Source organism: Ananas comosus, linkage group 3 (genome assembly GCF_001540865.1).
Source record: "Ananas comosus cultivar F153 linkage group 3, ASM154086v1, whole genome shotgun sequence".
Taxonomy (NCBI): domain Eukaryota; kingdom Viridiplantae; phylum Streptophyta; class Magnoliopsida; order Poales; family Bromeliaceae; genus Ananas; species Ananas comosus.
This window is the reverse complement of record NC_033623.1, coordinates 1,612,709-1,634,187: the sequence shown is the minus strand read 5'-3', so window position 1 is coordinate 1,634,187 and position 21,479 is coordinate 1,612,709. Positions and strand designations below refer to the sequence as shown.

General features: G+C 34.6%; 2 protein-coding genes across 2 annotated transcripts; one reads left to right on the top strand and one right to left on the bottom strand.

Moving 5' to 3' along the window:
- On the top strand, nt 1,546-10,245 carry LOC109707079 (uncharacterized protein At4g13230-like). The gene is made up of 3 exons (XM_020228153.1): nt 1,546-1,719; nt 1,973-2,086; nt 9,797-10,245. Exons 1-3 carry the CDS (start codon nt 1,609-1,611, stop codon nt 10,013-10,015), a joined length of 444 nt encoding a protein of 147 aa, XP_020083742.1. The 5' UTR covers nt 1,546-1,608; the 3' UTR covers nt 10,016-10,245.
- Nucleotides 11,186-11,941, bottom strand: LOC109707080. The gene has a single exon (XM_020228154.1). The coding sequence runs from the start codon at nt 11,713-11,715 to the stop codon at nt 11,338-11,340; it is 378 nt and encodes a 125-aa protein (XP_020083743.1). The 5' UTR covers nt 11,716-11,941; the 3' UTR covers nt 11,186-11,337.

Sequence of the window (21,479 nt, the reverse complement as noted above, 5' to 3'; positions counted from 1 at the left end):
TTAAATTGATACACTTTAAACCACATAATACTAAAGTAAAAAAGTGCGAAACCATAGGATGGTATTTGAAGTTTTTCTTTTTTTTAATATATGTATATGTATATGTATATATAAATACAATGGGGGTGGTGGGGTGCTTAATTAAATTTTGCATTTGAAGAGCCATTATTATTTAAATCTCGATACTAAATCAAAATTTTAAAAGATTGGACAGTCGAATCAAAATAACCTGTAGTTCAAATAAGTTTTATACAGGTTTACCAAAATTATATATTATTTTTTATATTTATGAACTAAAGTATTTAGGTTAAAAGTATAAAAAGATTTGCAAACAATGCGGACCTCTAGGCAGAAGAGTTTTTCCACCTCTCGCATCATTTCTTGTGGGGTTGGGACTGATTTGAAATGGGTTAATTTTTATCCTATTTTTTACCTTCATTCACCGCTCCATTTGAAGTAGATCGCGACGAATCAAAGGAAGAAGGGAGTCCCCCACCTTCTGCTTCATTTTCTTGGTGGATCGAACCTAGGGGTGTAATGTGGGCCGTGCCGATCGGGCCAAGGTTCAGCCCGGCCCGGCCCAATTAAAATTTGGGCCGTGCTAATGCCGAGCCAGATTTTATGGATTGTCGGCCCAGCATGACCCTCCAGCCCGGATGTCACAGGCCAGGCAGGGCTCCGGGCCAACCCTCTAATATTTTTTATATTTTTTAAATATATAAAATTTTCAAAAATAAAAAAATAAAAGTCATTTTTTGCTAATTTGTTGGCTAAGAGATAAAATTTATTAAAATATTTAGAGAATACTAAAATTTAAATAATTTTGAAAAATTATTTAAAAATTTCCTCTACGAAGGAGGATCTAGGGTCCTAAGCTCTTCATTTCCTCTCCCATGGGACTCGGGGAGCTAGAGTTGGAGACCCAAGTCCCAATGTTCAGCTTGGGGAGTTGGGGCCAGGGCCGCGTCGTGCTGGCCCGACAGGCACGGCCCATGTGGGTCGTGTCGTGCCGGGTCGTATGCTAAACTATCGGCACGGCACTGCCTAGGCTCGTAACGGTCGACGGGCTCAATTTTATTGGTCCAGCACGATCAGGCCGGCCCGGCACGGGTTCTAACGTACCCATGTCGTGCCTACGCCCGGCCCACTTTCGTGGGTCGCCCGACCCATTTTACATTCCTAATCAAACCGGATTCAAGACGAATTTTATTTTTTCATATATTTGGTTTTTACTTACCAGTTACCACTTCATTCCTAGCGGATCAGAGCGGGAGCCCCACAAGCCCGAATTCATTTGCATGCCTAATTGCAAAGACAATTTTTCCCCCCAATTTATTTATTTTTTAAAACAATTTAAAAAGATTGATGGAAAAAGTCAAGGCACCAACCAACCAATGGAGCCGCAGGAACCGGACCCACCACTCACACCTCTCCACTTGGTGCCACGTGGCAATTCAGTTATTCCTCCCCCTTTCTCCCTACAATAAGTTGTGGGGTTTTTGTCTAAAACTAAAATTTTTTTTTAAAAAAAAAAAGCAAGCAAAAGATTCAAAAAAGGGTAGAGAGAGAGAGAGAGAGAGAGAGAGAGAGAGAGAGAGAGGGAGGGGTATGGCTTTTAGTGTAGCCACTCCCAAGTTGATAAATTTTGGCTCAACCATGGTTAGAGTAATCGCGCGGAATCCGAGGACTTTTTTTACCGCGGTTACACGGCCTCTGCAGGTGAGCGAGTCCAAAAATATGACATATCTATCACAACTCATTCAAACAAAAAATTTCTATTCATTATTATTGTTTTAAACATAATATTGCAAATTTAGCACATCTCAGTACATTTCTATGTAATGCCTAAGTAGAAGAAATATATATATATAATTGCTTGAAAAAAAGGGAAAAAAAATACGCAGATTTTACGACTATTTTTGTTGAGAAATAATTAATTTTTTAATTTGAATTTTTCTTTATTTATTATTAGGCGAGCGCAGAGAAGGAGGCTAAGGAGACCCACAAGAACATCAAAGATGCATCTAGCGAGCTGAAGAAGACAGCAGAAGATCTCAGGGGGAAAGTCAATGAGGCTGCCGATCAGGTTGTCAATTGAGCTTTAGATAAGCCTCTTTGTTTGTTTAGCGTAATTTTACTGTATTGTTATTTTATAGTTTTATTTTATATTTTAGAAATAGTAAAGTAATATATCTTGTTACTCAAAAATTTGATGGAGGAGAAAACAGTCTAGAGATGTCAATGAGTACAAATATCCGAAAATTTACCGGAACCTGAACGGAGTGGATTTATCCAAAATGCTAAACGGATATGGTTTCGGATATTTATATTAAAAACAAAACTCGACAGATATGAATTTGGATACGGGTTTTGACTGTACCCGACTCAAACCCGAACCCGATCCGAATCCGATCCAAACCCAAATTTATTTTACATTATATATAATATATATATAAAAATTTGATGTTATATTTGAATTTATATTTTAAAAATTTAGATTTAATAAAATATATTTTGAAATATTAAAAAGAGAAATAATTATTTTGGGTTCGGATTTTCGGGTTCAGGTTTCGGATTTTTGATTGGGTTTGGGTTTGGATATGAATTTTTAAAATTCGACAGGTTCGGGTTCGGGTTCGGATTCGGATTCGGATTTTGGGTTGGGAGTCGGGTTCGGATTTAGATTTTTGAAAATCTACCCTGAATTTGACTTGTTGACATCCCTAAACGGGTCCAGAAATTCATATGAACACGGACGCCAAATATAGATAAGTAATATATTTTGTTACCTAAAAGTAGCGGTGGAATTGGGACTGTCGTATTTGGGCGGAGCTTTGGGTATTAAAAACATAACTTTGGATTCGGGCCAGGTTTAAAAATTTAGGCACGAAAAAGTTTTAAGCTTATTTGGGCATGTCCAAACCCAGCCTGAGCCTGGCCCAAAAACCTGATATATTAATTATCAAAATAAAATATTTAATTATATATATAGTATTTATCAATAAAAAAATAAATGATATAATATATCATAGTATATATTGTTATTAATGATATATATTTATATATATGAGGATGTATTATATATTAACAAAATATTTAGTTTCATATTATGATATATTAAATAGTATTATTATATATAAATTAATTATACATATTTATGAATAAATATATGGTATGGTACATATTATTATATATAGCTAATTAGTTATGTACATAACACTTAATAAATATATATTATTTTAAAATTTTCAAAAAAATTAATTAGATGTTCTATGTACATAACTTAAGGATAATTTTAAAATTTTAAATACCAGAATACTCTTTTATAAAACCACATATACGCTAATTAATTAACGTTCTATATTTTTACCCTTACATGAGAAGTTCCTATCTTACACAGGTGGATAATTATCGGTAGACATTAATGGTATTATATTTGATGTTAGTTACTAATTTTCTTTGATATGATCAAACCCAATAAAAATAGGTATTTTATTTTAATTTTATATAATAAAAGTATTTATGTATTATATAATAAATGTATAAAATGAGCCTCCACAAATCCCGATGGGTATTGGTTATTGGGCTTGAGTTTGGGCTTGGACCGAGCCATATTTTAAAAAAAGGTAAAAGCCTGACCCAAAGCCCAACATTTTTTTGGGCTGGCCTTAGGCATAGTATTACTTAAGCCCAACCCCCCCCCCACCCCCTCCTATAAAAGATTTGATTAATAGGAAATAGGTCAAAAATCTATATTAACACTTTTACTCGCATGGCAAAGGCATGGTGGTAGCGGTGGCAATCCAGCCTGTTTCGAGCCGGCTCGTGTTGGCTTGAAATAAACTCGAGATCGGTTAATAAACGAGCGAATACGGAGCTGGGGTCAGCATCGCCTCGTGTTCGGCTCGATAATAGCTCGAATACATATATTTTATATTTATATAATTATTTAATTTATTATTTTTATATAATTTATATTTAATTATCATAATTTATATTAATACATATATTTTATATTTAATTTATATTTTTATATATAAATAAATAATTATATATAATATATATTTTTATTATTTTATTTTTAGCAAAATAAAAATATAAATGCGACCTTAATTATAAAAAGATTCATTTATATATAAAGTTTCAACTATTAGATTAAAGTCTAATAGGTAAGATTTGATAAATTTATTTTTTATATATATTTAATCTAATCATTTTTAATTTATTGTTTGTTGGCCAGCTCGTGAGCTAGCTCGTGTTCGGTTCGTTAATAAACGAGCCGTATTAACAAGCCGAACGCGAGCCGAATTTTTCGGCTCGTTTATTAAACGAGTCGAGCACGAGCTGGGGTTAGCTCGCTCGTGTTCGGCTCGTTTACACCCCTACATGATGGTTGTACCCGAGGTCCCAAGTTCGAATCCTAGTTGATTTATATTTCCAGCTAAGTTTATTTCTAAATGAAATAAACGAAACGGGTAGCGTGCTACCTATCTCTCGAAAAAAATATTTTTACTCGCGTGCATGATAGATATAAAAAGCGTATGAAATTAATAGATGAGATCGTCAAATATACTAATGCAATATATCTTATTACCCAAAAAAAATGATCTAATAAAAAACAGATCTATAAATATGTTAACACTCCTAGTTACGTAATTAATTAATATAGTAAAAAATAGGTCCAAAAATATATATATATTAACATTCCACTCATGTATTAATAGATGAGATGAGATATAAGATAGAGATATAACCTATACGCGCACGACGGATATAAAAATGCATGTGTTAAAGTGGGAATTGCACGCACGATCTCATAGAATGAAAGAGTTTAGAATTAGTTATGATACCATGTTATACAAAATATCAATTTTGTAGGAAATGGGCTCTGAAATATGAAATTGAACTAACTAGGAACCTGAATAGAAATGCATAAAAATTATTAAAAAGGTTTCTAGAATAATTCCCATTCATCCTTCTATTGATAACATACAAGATATATATACATAAAATTCCTATCATTATTATCTCCACAATTATAGGAGATACAACTGGAAGGAATAGTTACAAAGGAATAGGAGAAATATATGCTGAAACTGCATAACAACTTGAAACTGCATAACAACCTTATTTTCAACACCCCCTCTCAAGTTGGTGCATGGATATCACACATTCCCAACTTGACAATGGAATCATCCAGAACACTACCAGCTACTGCTTTGGTAAGGACATCTGCTAGTTGATGTTCAGACCTTACAAATGGAAAAGTAATAATCCCCGCTTCAAGTTTCTCTTTAATAAAATGGCGGTCAATTTCTACATGCTTAGTTCTGTCATGTTGGACAGGATTATGGGCAATTTCTATTGCTGAGGTATTGTCACAGTGAAGTTTCATGGCTTCATTTTGTCCAAATCCCAGCTCCTTTAGTAAATTCTTAAGCCACAACAATTCACATAATCCAAATGCCATACCTCTAAATTCTGCCTCAGCACTAGACCTTGCTACTACAGGTTGTTTTTTACTTCTCCAGGTTACAAGATTTCCTCCTACAAAGGTAAGATATCCTGAAGTGGATCTTCTATTGTCAGCTGAACCTGCCCAATCAGCATCAGTGTAGCCTTCTACCTTGAGATGTCCGTGGTTTGAAAACAATATTCCTTTGCCTGGAGTAGATTTTAGGTACCTCAATATTCTTTCTACTGCATCCATATGAGGTTTTCGTGGGTCATGCATAAACTGACTCACAACATTTACTGCGTATGCTATGTCGGGTCTGGTATGTGTCAAATAAATCAACCTCCCAACAAGCCTCTGATACCTCCCTTTGTCAGTACTAACTGCACTTGAGCATAAAAAATACTTGTGATTTTGTTCCATGGGAGTGTCAGCCGGTTTGCACCCAAGCATACCTGTCTCAGATAACAAATCCATAGTGTATTTTCTTTGAGATAAGAAGATGCCATGTTTTGATCGAGCTACTTCAATTCCTAGAAAATATTTTAAGTCTCCAAGTTGTTTCATCTCAAATTCAGAAGCCAAATGATTTTGTAAACTAGAAATACCCTCATAATCATCTCCTGTTACAATCATATCATCAACATAGATAATCAAGGCAGTAATTTTACCTTGTCTTTGCCTTAGGAAGAGGGTGTGATCTGAATTACTTTGTTTATAGCCGAAGTTCTTCATTGACTTGGTAAATCTGCCAAACCAAGCTCTTGGAGACTGCTTCAACCCATAGAGAGCCTTTTTTAATCTACATACCATAGGAGTATTCAAGTATTCTGGTATGCCTGGAGGAGGATCCATATAAACCTCTTCACTCAATTCTCCATGTAAAAAAGCATTTTTAACGTCAAATTGGAGTAGTGGCCAATTTTGATTTGCTGCCAATGACAATAGCACTCTCACAGTATTGAGTTTTGCAACTGGTGCAAATGTCTCTTGATAATCTAGTCCATAGGATTGAGTATAGCCCTTTGCAACTAACCGGGCTTTGTATCTCTCAATAGTTCCATCAGCTTTATACTTGACAGTGAATATCCACCGACATCCTACAGTTTTCTTTCCTGTTGGTAATGGGACAAGTTCCCAAGTAGTATTCCTTTTTAATGCTGCCATCTCTTCTTCCATAGCCTGGGTCCATCTAGAGTCTGCTAGAGCTTCCTGTAAATTACTAGGAATAGAGACAGCAGATAATTGAGATACAAACAATGCATATGATCTGGACAACTTGTGGGATGACACATGATTTCCTATGGGGTATTTGGCCTTGGATTTTAGATCGGGTTCATACCTGATTGGAGGTTGTCCACGGTTAGAACGAGATGGAAGATGGTATTGACTCACAATAGAGGTAGAATCAGATGCACAAGTGTTCTCATGGAGATTAGATATAACAGGAGTAGAACTTGGAGTAGGACTGGGTGTATCAAGAATTTCAGCAATATCAGTTTCATGCATAGTAAGTTCATGATCAGATGATACCTCAAGTGAATTTTCTGGTGTAGATTGGATCAGTGGTATTGGAGTGGGATGTCTTGTACCATCATTGTTCTGAATTTCAGTTGAACACTCAATGGACTCGGTAGAAGTTACATTGGGTACAACTTTAGCTACCATATCAAGTAATATTATATCTTGGATGTTGCGATTCTGCACTTCATCATTCTCATTCCCCCTCTGAAGTAAAGAACAAGTAACTCCTGTAGAGTAAAATAAGTCTTGTTCATGGAATGTAACATCCATCGAGACATAAAATCGTCTTGATGTTGGGTGATAAGCTCGATATCCTTTTTGTGTCATACTATACCCTACAAATACACATTTCATGGCTCGTGGTTCAAGTTTGCTACGTTGGTGTGAATGCAAGTGGATATATATGACGCAACCAAAGGTGCGGGGTTCTAAATGTGCAATTGGAGGTAAAGTGCAATGGTCAGAAAAAACATCTAATGGTCTCCTGAAATTTAGAGCACTCGAGGGAATACGATTGATTAAATAAACAGCAGAACTTACGGCTTCTCCCCAGAGGTAGGATGGAACATTTCCACCAATTAGCAATGATCTAGTAACCTCTAATAAATGCCTATTTTTCCGCTCAGCAACTCCATTCTGCTGGGGGGTGTTAGGGCATGATGTATGATGGAGAATGCCAGAAGAATCCATGAAATTTTTTAATTCCTGCTGAAAATATTCCCCCCCATTATCAGATCTAACAACTTTTATGTTAGCCTGAAATTGAACATTGACCATTTTATGAAAAAGAAGGAAGACTTTACACACATCACTCTTATGTTTTAGCAAATATACCCAAGTCATCCTCGTGCAATCATCAACAAAGGTAACAAACCATCTCATTCCATTATGAGTGGGTAGTGGGGCGGGGCCCCAAACATCAGTATGTATAAGGGAGAAAGGTGTATTAACCTTAGTATTATTCAAGGGGAAGATGGCTCGATGGCTTTTGGCCATTATACATGTTTCGCAATTGAAATCTGAAGGATTATAATTATAAAACAGTGATGGAAATAATTTCCTAAGATAACCAAAAGAAGGATGTCCTAATCGCCTATGCCATAGCCAAATTGTTTCTTTATTTTTATTCTGCAAGGTGTCACTCATAAGGTGGGCCCGAACTTCTCCATTTGTGTGCTGAAAGTCACCTTCTAGATAGTACAAATCTCCACTCCTTTTACCACTGCCAATCTTCTCCTTGGTATGGATATTCTGTAAGACACAATGAGTTGGAAAGAATATGACAACACAATTGTGAGACTTGGTTAATTGGCTGACTGAGAGGAGATTGCAATTTAGTGAAGGAACAAACAAGACATTAGAAACGGATAAGGAGGGTGATATAAGAACAGTACCCACTCCTGTAACTGGGGAAGAAATGCCATTTGCATTAGCAATAACAGGTTTGGAATTATTAGATGACAAGTTTGTGAACTTGGAACGGTCACAAGTCATATGATCAGTGGCACCTGTATCAATTATCCAATCGCTGGTCCTAGTAAGAACAGAAGAACTATAGGCAGAGTTAGATATACCTGACTTGGCCATAAGACCGGCAGCAGTAGTAGGCGCTAAATTATTTTTGGAGCTCTCTATCTTTGATCCAGATTTGCCTTTAGGGTGCCATTCAGGATATCCATGAAGTTTGAAGCAGGTTTCGACCAAGTGATTATCACCATTGCAGTAAGTACACTTGCGAATTCCTTTTTTAGAGGATTTTTTTGCAATCATAGCAGCCCCTTCATTTGATGCTCCATGTAACATAGCTTCTTGGCGATTTGTTTCAGCACAGACATTTGCATAGACGGTTTGGATATCTGGAAGAGGAATAGTGGCAAGGATTCGGCCACGAACTCCATCCAGATGAGAATCAAGTCCAGCCAAGAAAACATACACACGTTGAGAGTTCACCTTAGTGGTGTACTTTTCAATATCCTTCGAGCATTCCATTGTGCAGTTTTCAATAGCATCAAGTTCCTGCCAAAGCCTTTGAAGTTTTCCAAAATAAGAGATAACGGATCCTCCATTCTGACGAACAGAGGTTATCTCACAATATAATTGATATGCTCTGGATGCATCTTGACTTACCGAGTATGTTTTCTTTGCAGTGTCCCAGATCTCCTTGGCTGTCGGTAAGCGGATGAAAAGTGATCTAATATCTTTATTCATAGCATCCAAAAGCCAAGACTTGACCATGCAGTTTTCATCCTCCCAGGTTTCATAATCTTCAGAATCTTTATCTTCTGGTGCAAACTTTTTTCCAGAAATGAAGCCCCAACGTTTTCTGCCTCTGATTTTATTCTCTGCATTTAAGGACCATTCGATGTAGTTGGTACCATCAAGACGTTCAGGGGTAAGTGATGAGGACAACTCCTGCATATGAAGAGTAGACATAGCAGGAGCCTCCTCCTTCATAGGTTTAGGACTACTATTATCTGGAGTAGTCATTAGAAAGAAACCAAACTCTGATTCCTAGGGTAACAGAGAGGTAATCAGAGTTGGCTCTGATACCATATTAAAAAGGTTTCTAGAATAATTCCCATTCATCCTTCTATTGATAACATACAAGATATATATACATAAAATTCCTATCATTATTATCTCCACAATTATAGGAGATACAACTGGAAGGAATAGTTACAAAGGAATAGGAGAAATATATGCTGAAACTGCATAACAACTTGAAACTGCATAACAACCTTATTTTCAACAAAAATGACATGGAATGTGAAACAAATGTTGTTGATCACTAAGTATACATCCATGTTTGAATGTCAGGTTATCGAGAAAACAATAGAGGCAGCAGGAAAGGCGATCGGGGCGGCGCAGAACAGCGGAGGAAGCGCGAAGGCGACGGCGCAGGGCGCCTGGGGGGCGGCAAAGGAGACCTTCCACAAGGTGAAGGATACGGTGGCCGAAAAGGTCGAAGAAGTGAAGGACCCCATCAAGAACAGTGCAGAGACTATCAAGCGCGCCGTCGTCGACGCGAAAGATTGAACCAGTTTACTGAACCTGTCATTCTTACATCTGAATCGAAATTGTTTTCGTTGTTGTCGCGCTTGTTTTCGTTCCTAAATTCGAAAAGGATTATGATTTGTGAGAGAGAGAGAGAGATCTTTTCGATTTCGGTTTTTAAAGTGGCACGGTACTAGCTCAGTACGATCTGAATTTATTTCGATTTTAATTTCAATCGCGAACCAAACACACCCTGGAGGAAGTTCCAAGTAGTAATTGTTGGTATTGTTCGTCCTCTCACTCTCTCTCTTTGTGATGAGAATTAATGATGTTAATTCCTATAATGAATTGGATTCTGATCCTAGTTATTTAATTCGCGAATTATTCGTGAATTATTGAAAATCTGAATTAAACGGTCTGTTTACGAATTTTTTTTTAAAGAAAGAGAATTATTCGCGAATTTTTGGTCTAGCCGAATAATTCGCGAATTATTGAAAATATAAATAAAAAACTTATAATTTTTATTTTAAAATATATATTATCTTATATTTTATATTTTATATTTTATATTTTATACCGAATCCGTTTTTTAAGCCAAAGTTTTCAACGAATTTAAAAATTAGAAAATAAATTTTATGCGTATTATATCCGTACCGAATTTTTGTCGAATCAGAGATTCAGAATTAACTAACTATGTTAGAAACTACTTGCATTTGCTATTGACCCAATGCAATCACACGACCACGTAACAGCCACTGGGACTGTCAAAAAAGAAAAAGAAAAAAAAAAAGTGTGAATTGGATTTTGATACCACATAGTTTAAAACAATTGTTTCTCTTTAAAGCTTAAGTTATTAGAATACTCTCCAAATTATGTACAAATAATTTAAAGTTTCATTTTGTCCTTAATATGCAACTATTATTCCTAACACATAGATCCTAATTTCTCTACAATTTTGTTTCCCCCTGAATATATATAAATTTCAACATGCGTTTTCTTATAAAAACCTAAACTAAATATATAAATTATATAAAATATACTGATTAAATTTGTAAAAATATACAACGTGTTTAAATTTTTGAAGTTTAAAAGTTATTTAGAAGTTTAAGTTAACTAGAGTAAAATTCAAAATTTTGAAACTTACATAGGTGTGGATTGAGTTTCTTGTAGTAGGATGACTCATCACCTCGAGATTCACGTACGCGACGAAGATCAAAAGCATCGCACCCTTCGTTTTTCGATATAAAATAGAGCATCTTCACCCGAAAAAAAAAACAAGAAAAAAGAAAGAAAGAAAGAAGCTAAAGATACACGCCACGTGTCGTACTTTGACGGGTGAGTTGTACCGGTGAACGTCCGACCCGTCACATCCGGATCCAGCGCCCGAGCTGCGTGGGGTTCACAACGCCCGCCACGTGGACCTCGCCATCCGCTTTCAACAAGAACGCCACGTCCGCATACGCCCGAACCGGGCCATCGCCCCGAACCGGGTCGGGCCCCTTCCACTTCCCCGGCCCGGCCCGCTCCGGCTCGACCCGCCGCCCGAAGAGCGTGCCCTCCGTGAGGAACTCGTGGGCCAGGTACCCGGCCAGGAGCTTGTTCCCGCTCCGCACCTGATCCGAACCCGAATCCGAACCCGAACCCGAACCCGAACCCGAACCGAAGCCCTTTTCGGGTTCGGGCTCGCCCCGGTCCGGGTCCTTCCGCTTCCGCCCCGCGCCACGTGTCGCCTCGCCCGACATCGCGAAATCGCCGAGTAAAAATAAAGTTTAAAAAAGAGAAGGGAAATGGCAAAGGGCAAAAGATGCGGGGGTAAAATGGTAAAAGCGGGGGGTGGGCTCGCCGTTATCTAACGGAGGGCGGTGGAGATCCGACGCGCAACGCCGTTATAACGGCGTACGGAGAACGGCGATCGCCGGATCCTCGAGAGAAGAGAGAGAGAGAGAGAGAATTTGGGGGATTCGAAGGGAGAGGAAATGGAGAGAGAGAGAGGGAGAAGGGGAATGGATAGATATATAATTGGGGGTTTACTGAGATTTTGCCCTTGGAGTTCGAGATAATTGCTAGATTGCCATTCGCACAAATTGTGTGTATTTTTTTCTTGTGTTTAAATTTTAAATAAAAATTTAAGATAAACTTCAAATACAACCCCTTATGGTTTCGTGCTTTTCTATTTAAGCACTTTATAGTTTAAAATATGTCAATTTCGTACCTTATAGTTTCATTTTTCTCTTTCTGTCAGCACCTCCGTTAGTTCTCTATTAAATAATACACAAAAAACTTCAGATACTCCACCTATAGTTTATCAAATATTCACGTTAATATTCTATTGTTTACTGAATTTTCACTTTAGTATCACGTGGTTTTAACTTTGCCATTGATTTAACGAAAGAATTAACAGAGGGGATAATAAAAAGAGAAAACGAAACGACAGGTACTAAAGTAGTACATTTTCAACTACAAAATACTAAAATGAGAAAACATGAAACTACAGGAATGGTATTTAAAATTTTGATCTAAAATTTTTATCTAAAATATTTAAATTATTGAAAATAAGTGTTTCTTTTGAAAACTGTTTTTCTCAAAAAAAAAAAATATATAGTTTTTCATACTTTTCTAAAAAACCAACCACTCCGTATGAATGCCTTTTAAAATTGGTGGACAAGTTCATTAAATCTTGATAATTACAGTAATAGAAATATAGTTGTGCGATTTTTATAGGTAGAGCATGTAATTTATGGATTTAAATTTTATTTTTTTATCTGACTTGTACCTGTATTTTTATTCGATTTACTAGCAATAATAATTTATTGAGCTCAAATCATTGCCTCAAAGGGTTAATTGCGTGCGGCTTCCTGTAAACATATCGAATAACAGATATATTCCTTTATTGTTCAATTTTTTATATTTACTCCTACAAAAATCCTATATTTTGAAATATGACACTGCTGTTAGGATCCGTTAGGAAAATATAGTTAAAATATCATAGGTAAAATATTTAATCCTAATTAATAAATGAGGTAAATTGATATTTTTATCCATCTTATATTATTTGTGTTGGTAGAAAGAAAGAAATGGCCGTTGAAAATTTATTAAAAGCATTTCTTCATAATTCTAACAATTTGGGCTTTTTGAAGGGACATATTTATAATAGTAAAAATGTTATTTCACTTATCTTCTGTTAAAAAAATATTAAAAAATAAACAGTACTCTAACGGTAACAAATTAGACGGGCAAATATAAATATCAATAAATTTTTATAAGGATAAATATGAAAAGTTAAATTTTATAGGAATATATTTGCTGTTCGATATGTTTATAGGGAGCTGTATAAAATTAACCCTTGCTTAAAATACTTAAATCCAATTATTATTATTGTTATTAGAATTTATAATTTTTTATATTTTCAATCATAATTTTATTTTCATCCGATGTAAAATTATTAGAGCACTATAATTATACTAAAATAACTATTTATGTGAATGTTACAAAAATAATAAGAATATATTAGAGCAACGCTAGCCCTAAAAGAGTGTGATGCCAACAAAAGTGTCAAAATCAAGTATTAATTATTTTTTGTGACCAAATTAATATGACATAATTAATCTTTTTTTTTTCATAATATTCTCGATCAATAATTTAATATAGGATGACGAGAGTGAGAACAAATAGTCATTTTATTTAATATATAGTGGCCTCTGACTAGCTATAGATATATTTATTTATAAATAGGGAAAATTTCAAAAACCCTCTCTGTGGTTTCGTAGTTTCTCACTTTGCCCCTCTGTGGTTTAAAATGTATCAAATTGCCTCCCTATGGTTTCGTTTTTATCTTTTCGGTAGATTTTTCGTTAATATTTCATTAAATTATATACAAAAAACTTCAGATACCCATCAAAATTTATCAAATATTTACTTTAGTACCCTTTAATTTTAACTTTATCACTGATTTAAGAAAAAAAATAATAAAATTGATAAGAAAAAGAGAAAAAAGAAACCACAGAGGGGCAAATTGATACATTTTAAACCATATGGGGGCAAAGTGAGAAACTACGAAATCATAAGGGGGCTTTTGAAGTTTTTCTTTTTAAATATAATATAATTGAGTGTATTATATGAATCTTTCTTTTGTATGTTTGAATATTTAATTTAATATTTGAGTACATAAACTGAGATACTTGAAGCGCTAACTAATTATCCTAAAAACACGTGCTGATAGGAATGACGCATCCATCACACTTAAGGGCTAGCTCAACCACAGCGCTCGTGAGTTTCAGGGCTTCGATCTGATTCAACCCACCTGAAATATTGGGTTTATTGTTGGGCCTCTTGCTGTTAGGTCTCTTGTAGACCACACATCCATTCAACTTATTAGACTCATCCAACTCAACTTATTAGTCTTAGTTTATTGTTTGTTATCACTTATTTCATTTGAGGCATAGTGACACATGTATCCCTATGTTTAGTGCTTTCATTTGTACAGAAGCATGATGATAGTGTTAAAGATAATGGATAAGGACAAACTTATTTTGAGAAAATATCTCAACCAACTCCATTGAATTGTTATTCAGTTTTTGATGATTTGTTATTCAGTTTTGAATGTAACAAACATAGTCATCACACCTGTATATATGTACCATAAACTATGAATGAAAATTAGTGTGGAGATTTATCTCTAATCCTTCTTATCATGGTATCAGAGCCATATCCACTTCTCTAACCTATTAAGAGTGCCTAGTATTGTTTCATCACACCCAGATTTCATTTTCTCTCTACTACAATATGAGCTCTTCGACAATTAAAAATTACCCACATTGGCCATTCTCAACTTCCAACCTCTTCTACACCTTTGCACCTCAAAAATATTTATCTAGTACCATCTATTAAAAAGAACCTTCTCTCTGTTAGCAAGTTTACTCGCGAAAATAATTGTTCTCTTGAGTTCACCCCCTCTGCTTGTTTTGTTAAGGATCAGGAAAACAAAATGACTCTGCTACAGGAATCTCATCATAATGGTCTTTATTCTCTCAATTCTCCAAAAGCTATTTTTCTTTCTACAAAGAGGGCTTCTCCAAATATTTGGCATCAACGACTGGGCCATCCTTCACAACAAGTGGCAAATCATTTAAACAAGAATGCTGCAATAAAATTCTCTAGTATGTTCGATTCCAAATCTTTATGTGATAGTTGCTATTCTAGTAAGCAAACTAAGTTGCCTTTTCCAGTTTTAAATAAAAGGGCCTCTGCTCCTCTTGAAATTATTTCTACTGATGTTTGGGGTCCATCTCCTGTTCCTTCAATCACTGGCTATCGATTTTATGTAATTTTCATTGATAGCTATAGTAGATTTGTTTGGTTTTATCCTATGCATAATAAATCTGAAGTTTTTTCATGCTTTCTTAAATTTCAAAAAATGGTAGAAAATCAATTTAACACCAAAATTAAAATTTTGCAAAGTGATGGTGGTGGCGAGTATATTTCTAAAACATTTGTTACACACCTTGAAAATTGCGGAATTATTCGCCAACTCTCATGCCCCCATACGCCTGAACAAAACGGTGTTTCCGAAAGAAAACATCGCCATATAACTGAAATGGGTTTGACACTTCTATATCAGTCCCAAGCGCCATCTACTTTATGGGTTGATGCCCTTTTAACAAGTGTGTATCTAATAAATCGATTACCTACACCTTGCTTACAAAACCTATCCCCTCTTGAAACTCTATTTTGTACTTCTCCAAATTATCATCACCTACGTGTTTTTGGATGTGCTTGCTATCCTTATTTACGCAGCTATTCTTTGAATAAATTTACTCCGAGGTCTACTTGTTGTGTTTTCATAGGATATAGTCCTCATCATAAAGGTTATAGATGCTTAAGTTTATCCGATGGACGCGTCTTTATATCCCGTCATGTTCATTTTGATGAGTCACGATTTCCCTATGCAGAGTTGTCTTCCAAATCCATTTCTACATCACCTGATTCCATTCCCAAACAACAGAGGTACTCATTTCCTATTTGTCCACCATCTCTATTAACTTCTTCTCCACAAAACATTCAACCATCCGATACTATTCTTGATTCTATAAGCCTTCCCCAATCCAATCTACCAGAGCCCACAAGTTTAGATGTTGAATCTGTCCCTTCTACAAATCCTGTTGACACCTCCACAAGAACATGTCATCCCATGATAACATGCAGCAAAGATGGTACACGCAAACCAAAGGTTTTTCATACCTCTCGACACCCAGTGCCCCAATATTGCTTGCAAATTACTAATGATGAGCTTCCTTCTGAACCTACATCATATTCTGAAGCCTCTAAAGATCCTCAATGGCGCCATGCTATGGCAGAAGAATTCAATGCTTTACTCAAGAATCAGACATGGTCACTTGTTCCTCCACCGTCAAATTGCAATATTATTGGTTGCAAGTGGGTGTATAAGGTTAAACAAAAATCTGATGGCAGTGTTGAACGCTTCAAAGCTCGTTTGGTTGCTAAAGGATTTCATCAACAAGAAGGACTTGATTACGATGATACATTTAGTCTAGTAGTTAAACTGCAAACTATTCGTATCGTCCTTTCGCTTGCACTCTCCAAAGAATGGCCAATTATGCAATTAGATGTTAAAAATGCCTTTTTGCATGGCACATTAAATGAGGAGGTATATATGTTACAACCTCCAGGATTTGTTGATCCCTTATACCCTTCACACGTATGTCGGTTGCGCAAAGCAATATATGGTCTTAAGCAAGCTCCACGAGCTTGGTTTCAAAGCTTCAGCGGCTATCTCCTTCACTTGGGTTTTCATTCTAGCACTGCAGATTCCTCTTTATTTATTAAGAAATTGAATTCAGGCATTCTCATATTACTTGTTTACGTGGATGATATTATTGTCACCGGAAGTAATGCGACATTATTGGCCAATCTTCTTACAGATTTACAAGTTCGCTTTGATATGAAAAATTTAGGAACCTTGAATTACTTCCTTGGAATACATGCCATGTTGGACCGTAAGGGGTTATTTTTGAATCAAACAAAATATTCTCTTAGTCTGCTCCGTAAATGCCATATGGATGGATGTAAACCAATTTCCTCTCCAATTGCTCCTGGATCGAAATTATCTCTATTTGATGGTGATCTACTACCTGATGCTACTGAATATAGACGTATAGTTGGAGGCTTACAATATTTAACCTTTACGCGACCTGACCTTACTTATGCAGTCAATCAGGTGTGTCAATTCATGCATGCACCTCGCACTTCGCATTTTAATACTGTCAAAAGAATTTTGCGCTACCTAAAAGGCACTCTTGATTATGGAATTCACATTACGAAGAATTATTCCTTCGATATCTCTTGTTATTCAGATGCTGACTGGGCAGGTTGTCCTGATGATCGTCGCTCGACATCTGGTTATGCTATATATATTGGCTCTAATCTTGTATCATGGTCTGCTAAGAAACAGAAAACTGTTTCACGATCAAGCACGGAAGCTGAATATCGTGGTATTGCAAATGCTGCGGCTGAAATCCAATGGCTTCAATATCTTCTATCAGATTTAGAAATATCCTCCAACAATTCTCCGGTACTATATTGCGACAATATTAGTGCGACCTATTTAACTGCTAATCCAGTCTTTCATTGTCGTACCAAACATATTGAGATTGATGTTCACTTTGTTCGTGACATGGTTCGCCAACGAAAATTACGAGTTCTCTTCATCCCGAGTGAATCTCAAATTGCAGATGTCATGACTAAAGGCATATCTTCACCAAAGTTCAAAATGCTACGTTCCAAGCTTACCGTCATTCCTATGCCAATCAGCTTGCAGGAGGGTGTTAAAGATAATGGATAAGGACAAACCTATTCTACCTGTTTTGAAAAAATATCTCAACCAACTCTATTGAATTGTTATTCAGTTTTTGATGATTTGTTATTCAGTTTTGAATGTAACAAACATAGTCATCACACCTGTATATATGTACCATAAACTATGAATGAAAATCAGTGTGGAGATTTATCTCTAATCCTTCTTAACATTGTTCCCTGTGTTTGCGCTTAGAGAAATGAAATTTTGACCAAGGAGAGCAACTTTTTCTTCAAAATAGGAGAGCCATACAGGCTCTCCAAAAATGTTATGATATGATGAATTGATTTGTGGGAAAATTATATCGAACTCTTGAACTTTGGTCCAATTACACTCACTAGCAAACTTTTAAAGCTTTTATCTGAATAAATAATAAAATAAAATCGTATATGAACTTTCAGTATATTTCAATCAGCTACTTGACTATCAATTTCCGAATGGCTATCATGAGCTATAATTAGTATCAGATTTTCTGGAAGTTAGAACTAGGTGATAGGTATGTAAAGTAAGAAAAAAAAATCAAATAATACCAAAATTTAGGATCAAAATAAAATAAAATAACTCACAGAGCACTATAGAGAAGAAATTTTTGATCAATCTGCAGAAGCAAAGATTTCGGCTATAATCTAGAAGGCACGAACCGAACTTGGTGTAACGACCCAGCCCACTAGCAATAATAACTCGTTGGGCCCAACCACCGGCCCAAAATGCTTAAGCCCAGTTATTATTACTAGTGTCTAAGTNGTTCAAAATGCTACGTTCCAAGCTTACCGTCATTCCTATGCCGATCAGCTTGCAGGAGGGTGTTAAAGATAATGGATAAGGACAAACTTATTTTGAGAAAATATCTCAACCAACTCCATTGAATTGTTATTCAGTTTTTGATGATTTGTTATTCAGTTTTGAATGTAACAAACATAGTCATCACACCTGTATATATGTACCATAAACTATGAATGAAAATTAGTGTGGAGATTTATCTCTAATCCTTCTTATCAGATAGTACAATATTTGAAAACTCGCTATATTTACTTATCACATACTTCTTTTTTTAGCTTATACTATTGATGCTTTGAATAGACCTAGTGACGTAAGTCGTCGCTATCTGTGACTGTATCCATTAAAAACTATTTTTCAATGGTTTATTTCACATCCTTCTATCATTATTTTTTTTGCAGAGTCATGTACGTCAGCTGGTGATCGATCATGGTAAAGGAATTTCGAGGTAGATAGTCTTTCTCCTCCTGGACGAGCTCTATCGGAGGCCCCTTTTGATGTTGGACTTGTTAGTTGTATATAGAAAGTGAATGTAAATGATGTTTTCGGTTGGAGACTTGTAAATATAATCGTAGTTGTGATAACATATTTACATTTTGGTTCTGGTACAACTACCTACATGTTTTTCTTATTTATAATCATATTTGGATGAGATTCTTTTGTAGGTCGTGTTACACTTTTTATGTGCTTGGTGTTCCCTTGCATGCGGGCGGATCTGTTAGCGTGCTCAAAAAGCTTCGGCTATAATTCGAGACGTGACAACTTGTGTATTAAGTTGTATACAATTTATATAATAATTGTTGTGTTCGTCTAGGTAAATGCTTATACAATTTGGCTATTAGAAAGAGCATAGTAAAACGTTTTCTAAAAAATATGTTAGTGAAAAACTTTTTTTTTTAGTTTTCTTTCACCCGTTTTGGTTAAAAAAAAAAAACTAGTTTTTTTAAAAAAAACTTTTTTCAGATTTCACAAAAAACTAGTATTTTTATTTTCAAAAAATTAGGAAATGAAAATAATATTTTTTTCATAAAATCTTGAAAAAAAAATTTCTGAGAAATTAATTTTTCTTACAACCAAATGGAGGAGTCCAAAAAAACACTTTTCCTTAGAGAAATTCTTTTTATACTTTTTCTAGAAAACAAACAAAAATGTTTGGTTCCTCCAAAAAAATATGATTTTTTTTTTTCGAAAAAAAGTGAGATTTAGTTATCAGTCTATTTTTGTAAAATAATTTTTATTTTCACTTTCGCAAATCAAATAATTGATAAAATGTCACCTTTCCAAAATGTCACTTTTGATGCCTCACTTTCGGCCAACCAAACATGCCGAAAAAAAGCTAGCTTTCTGGAAAGTTTGTTGCCAAATTTCATGAAAAATCAGTTTTCTGTTTGACAAATTATTTTGAAAAATAAAAATATTAGTTTTTCATATAATTTGATTTAAAAATTTTACGAGAAAACTAATTTTTTTTTAACTAAACTTACGAAAAACTGAAAAAAAAAAACCTTCTTTTTGGGAAAAAAATCACATTTTTCTACAACCCAAACAAGGATAAAATTTCAGTTGAGCCTTCGATTCGCTGTCATGTGTTAATTTTACCTCCATCTAATAATTTCTTTAACATATTTTAGTATTCAATTTTTTTAAAAGATTTAAATTTAAAAAATTAAAATTTTTAAATAAATATAAAAATAACACGTGACGAGGGATTGATCCTGCCTATGCAGAGGCTCCACTAGAGCATATTTTTGTGATACAAAGAAATGTAATCCACTTCAAGTGAGAAAGGGTATTTTGGGTATTTTATTGGGTTAATTGCTAGGGTTTCTTGGGTGATTGTGATCCGTTGGATTGTAGATTAGCGGTTCGTGATGGTGGTGGGCCCAGCAGTATAGTTAAAGCGGTGGGGAAGGGGCATTTTCGTAATTAATGGTTGGTTGCGTGGATAAATAAGTAACCTAAGAATGATGGAGGGCAAAATAGTCATTTTAAAAAGTTTTCACCTAAAACACTGTAATTGATTTTATTGCAAATTAACACATAATAATAATATTAATAAAAAGCTTACTGCTATAATACTTTTTTTTGTCCTTTTATGTGTTAGTATAAAAACTTTTAANATTAAAATTTTATTTTTGTCCTTTTATGTGTTAGTATAAAAACTTTTAATAAAAAGGCTAAAGATAAAAAACTCTCATATAAATATCTATTTTTTTTATTTTTTCTCATAATTTTTAAAAATCTATATTTTATTTTTTAAAATTTTAAAATTATTTTCATAGATTACGACGTTAAAATTATCTTTAATTATTTTATTAGACAAAAATAAAATTTTAATATATATATATTTTTTTAGTAGTATTTCCGATATGAATTATAAATAACGAAACCCTAACGGAGGCTAAATGCATTAATTTGAAATTTTAAGGGAGTAAAATATAGATTTTTAAAAGTCGAAAAAAATAAAAAAATTAAGTATTTACATGAGAGTATGTTGTATTTTAACCATAAAATAAATAAAAATTGTGTGATAATTATAATTCTAACGTTTTGTTCGCTTGTATTGGGGATAATCTTATAATGTTTTAAAATGCCCCCCCAAAAAAAGTCCATTTTTATGTTATAACACATGAAAAATTAACAAAAAATAAAAATAAATCTATCAATTTATCCTATTCTTTAATCTTGATGCCTAATTAATTATCAAACTATAAGAGAAATTTTTTTTTTGTGTTATAAAATTATACAAAATTACTTGAAAGATATAAGATCAAAAAGGCTATTTCATTCATAATTTTGCCGAAGTGAAGAGGCCTACTAAACTATTTAATAAAGTTTAGAGGCCAAATTATTTAATAC

What these genes read in the sequence shown, in the direction of transcription:
- LOC109707079 (XM_020228153.1), top strand. Translation starts at nt 1,609, where the DNA reads ATGGCTTTTAGTGTAGCCACTCCCAAGTTGATAAATTTTGGCTCAACC. An exon ending in CGGTTACACGGCCTCTGCAG is followed by an intron (nt 1,720 to 1,972) that starts GTGAGCGAGTCC and finishes ATTTATTATTAG; the next exon opens with GCGAGCGCAGAGAAGGAGGC. An exon ending in TCAATGAGGCTGCCGATCAG is followed by an intron (nt 2,087 to 9,796) that starts GTTGTCAATTGA and finishes TTTGAATGTCAG; the next exon opens with GTTATCGAGAAAACAATAGA.
- LOC109707080 (XM_020228154.1), bottom strand. Translation starts at nt 11,715, where the DNA reads ATGTCGGGCGAGGCGACACGTGGCGCGGGGCGGAAGCGGAAGGACCCG.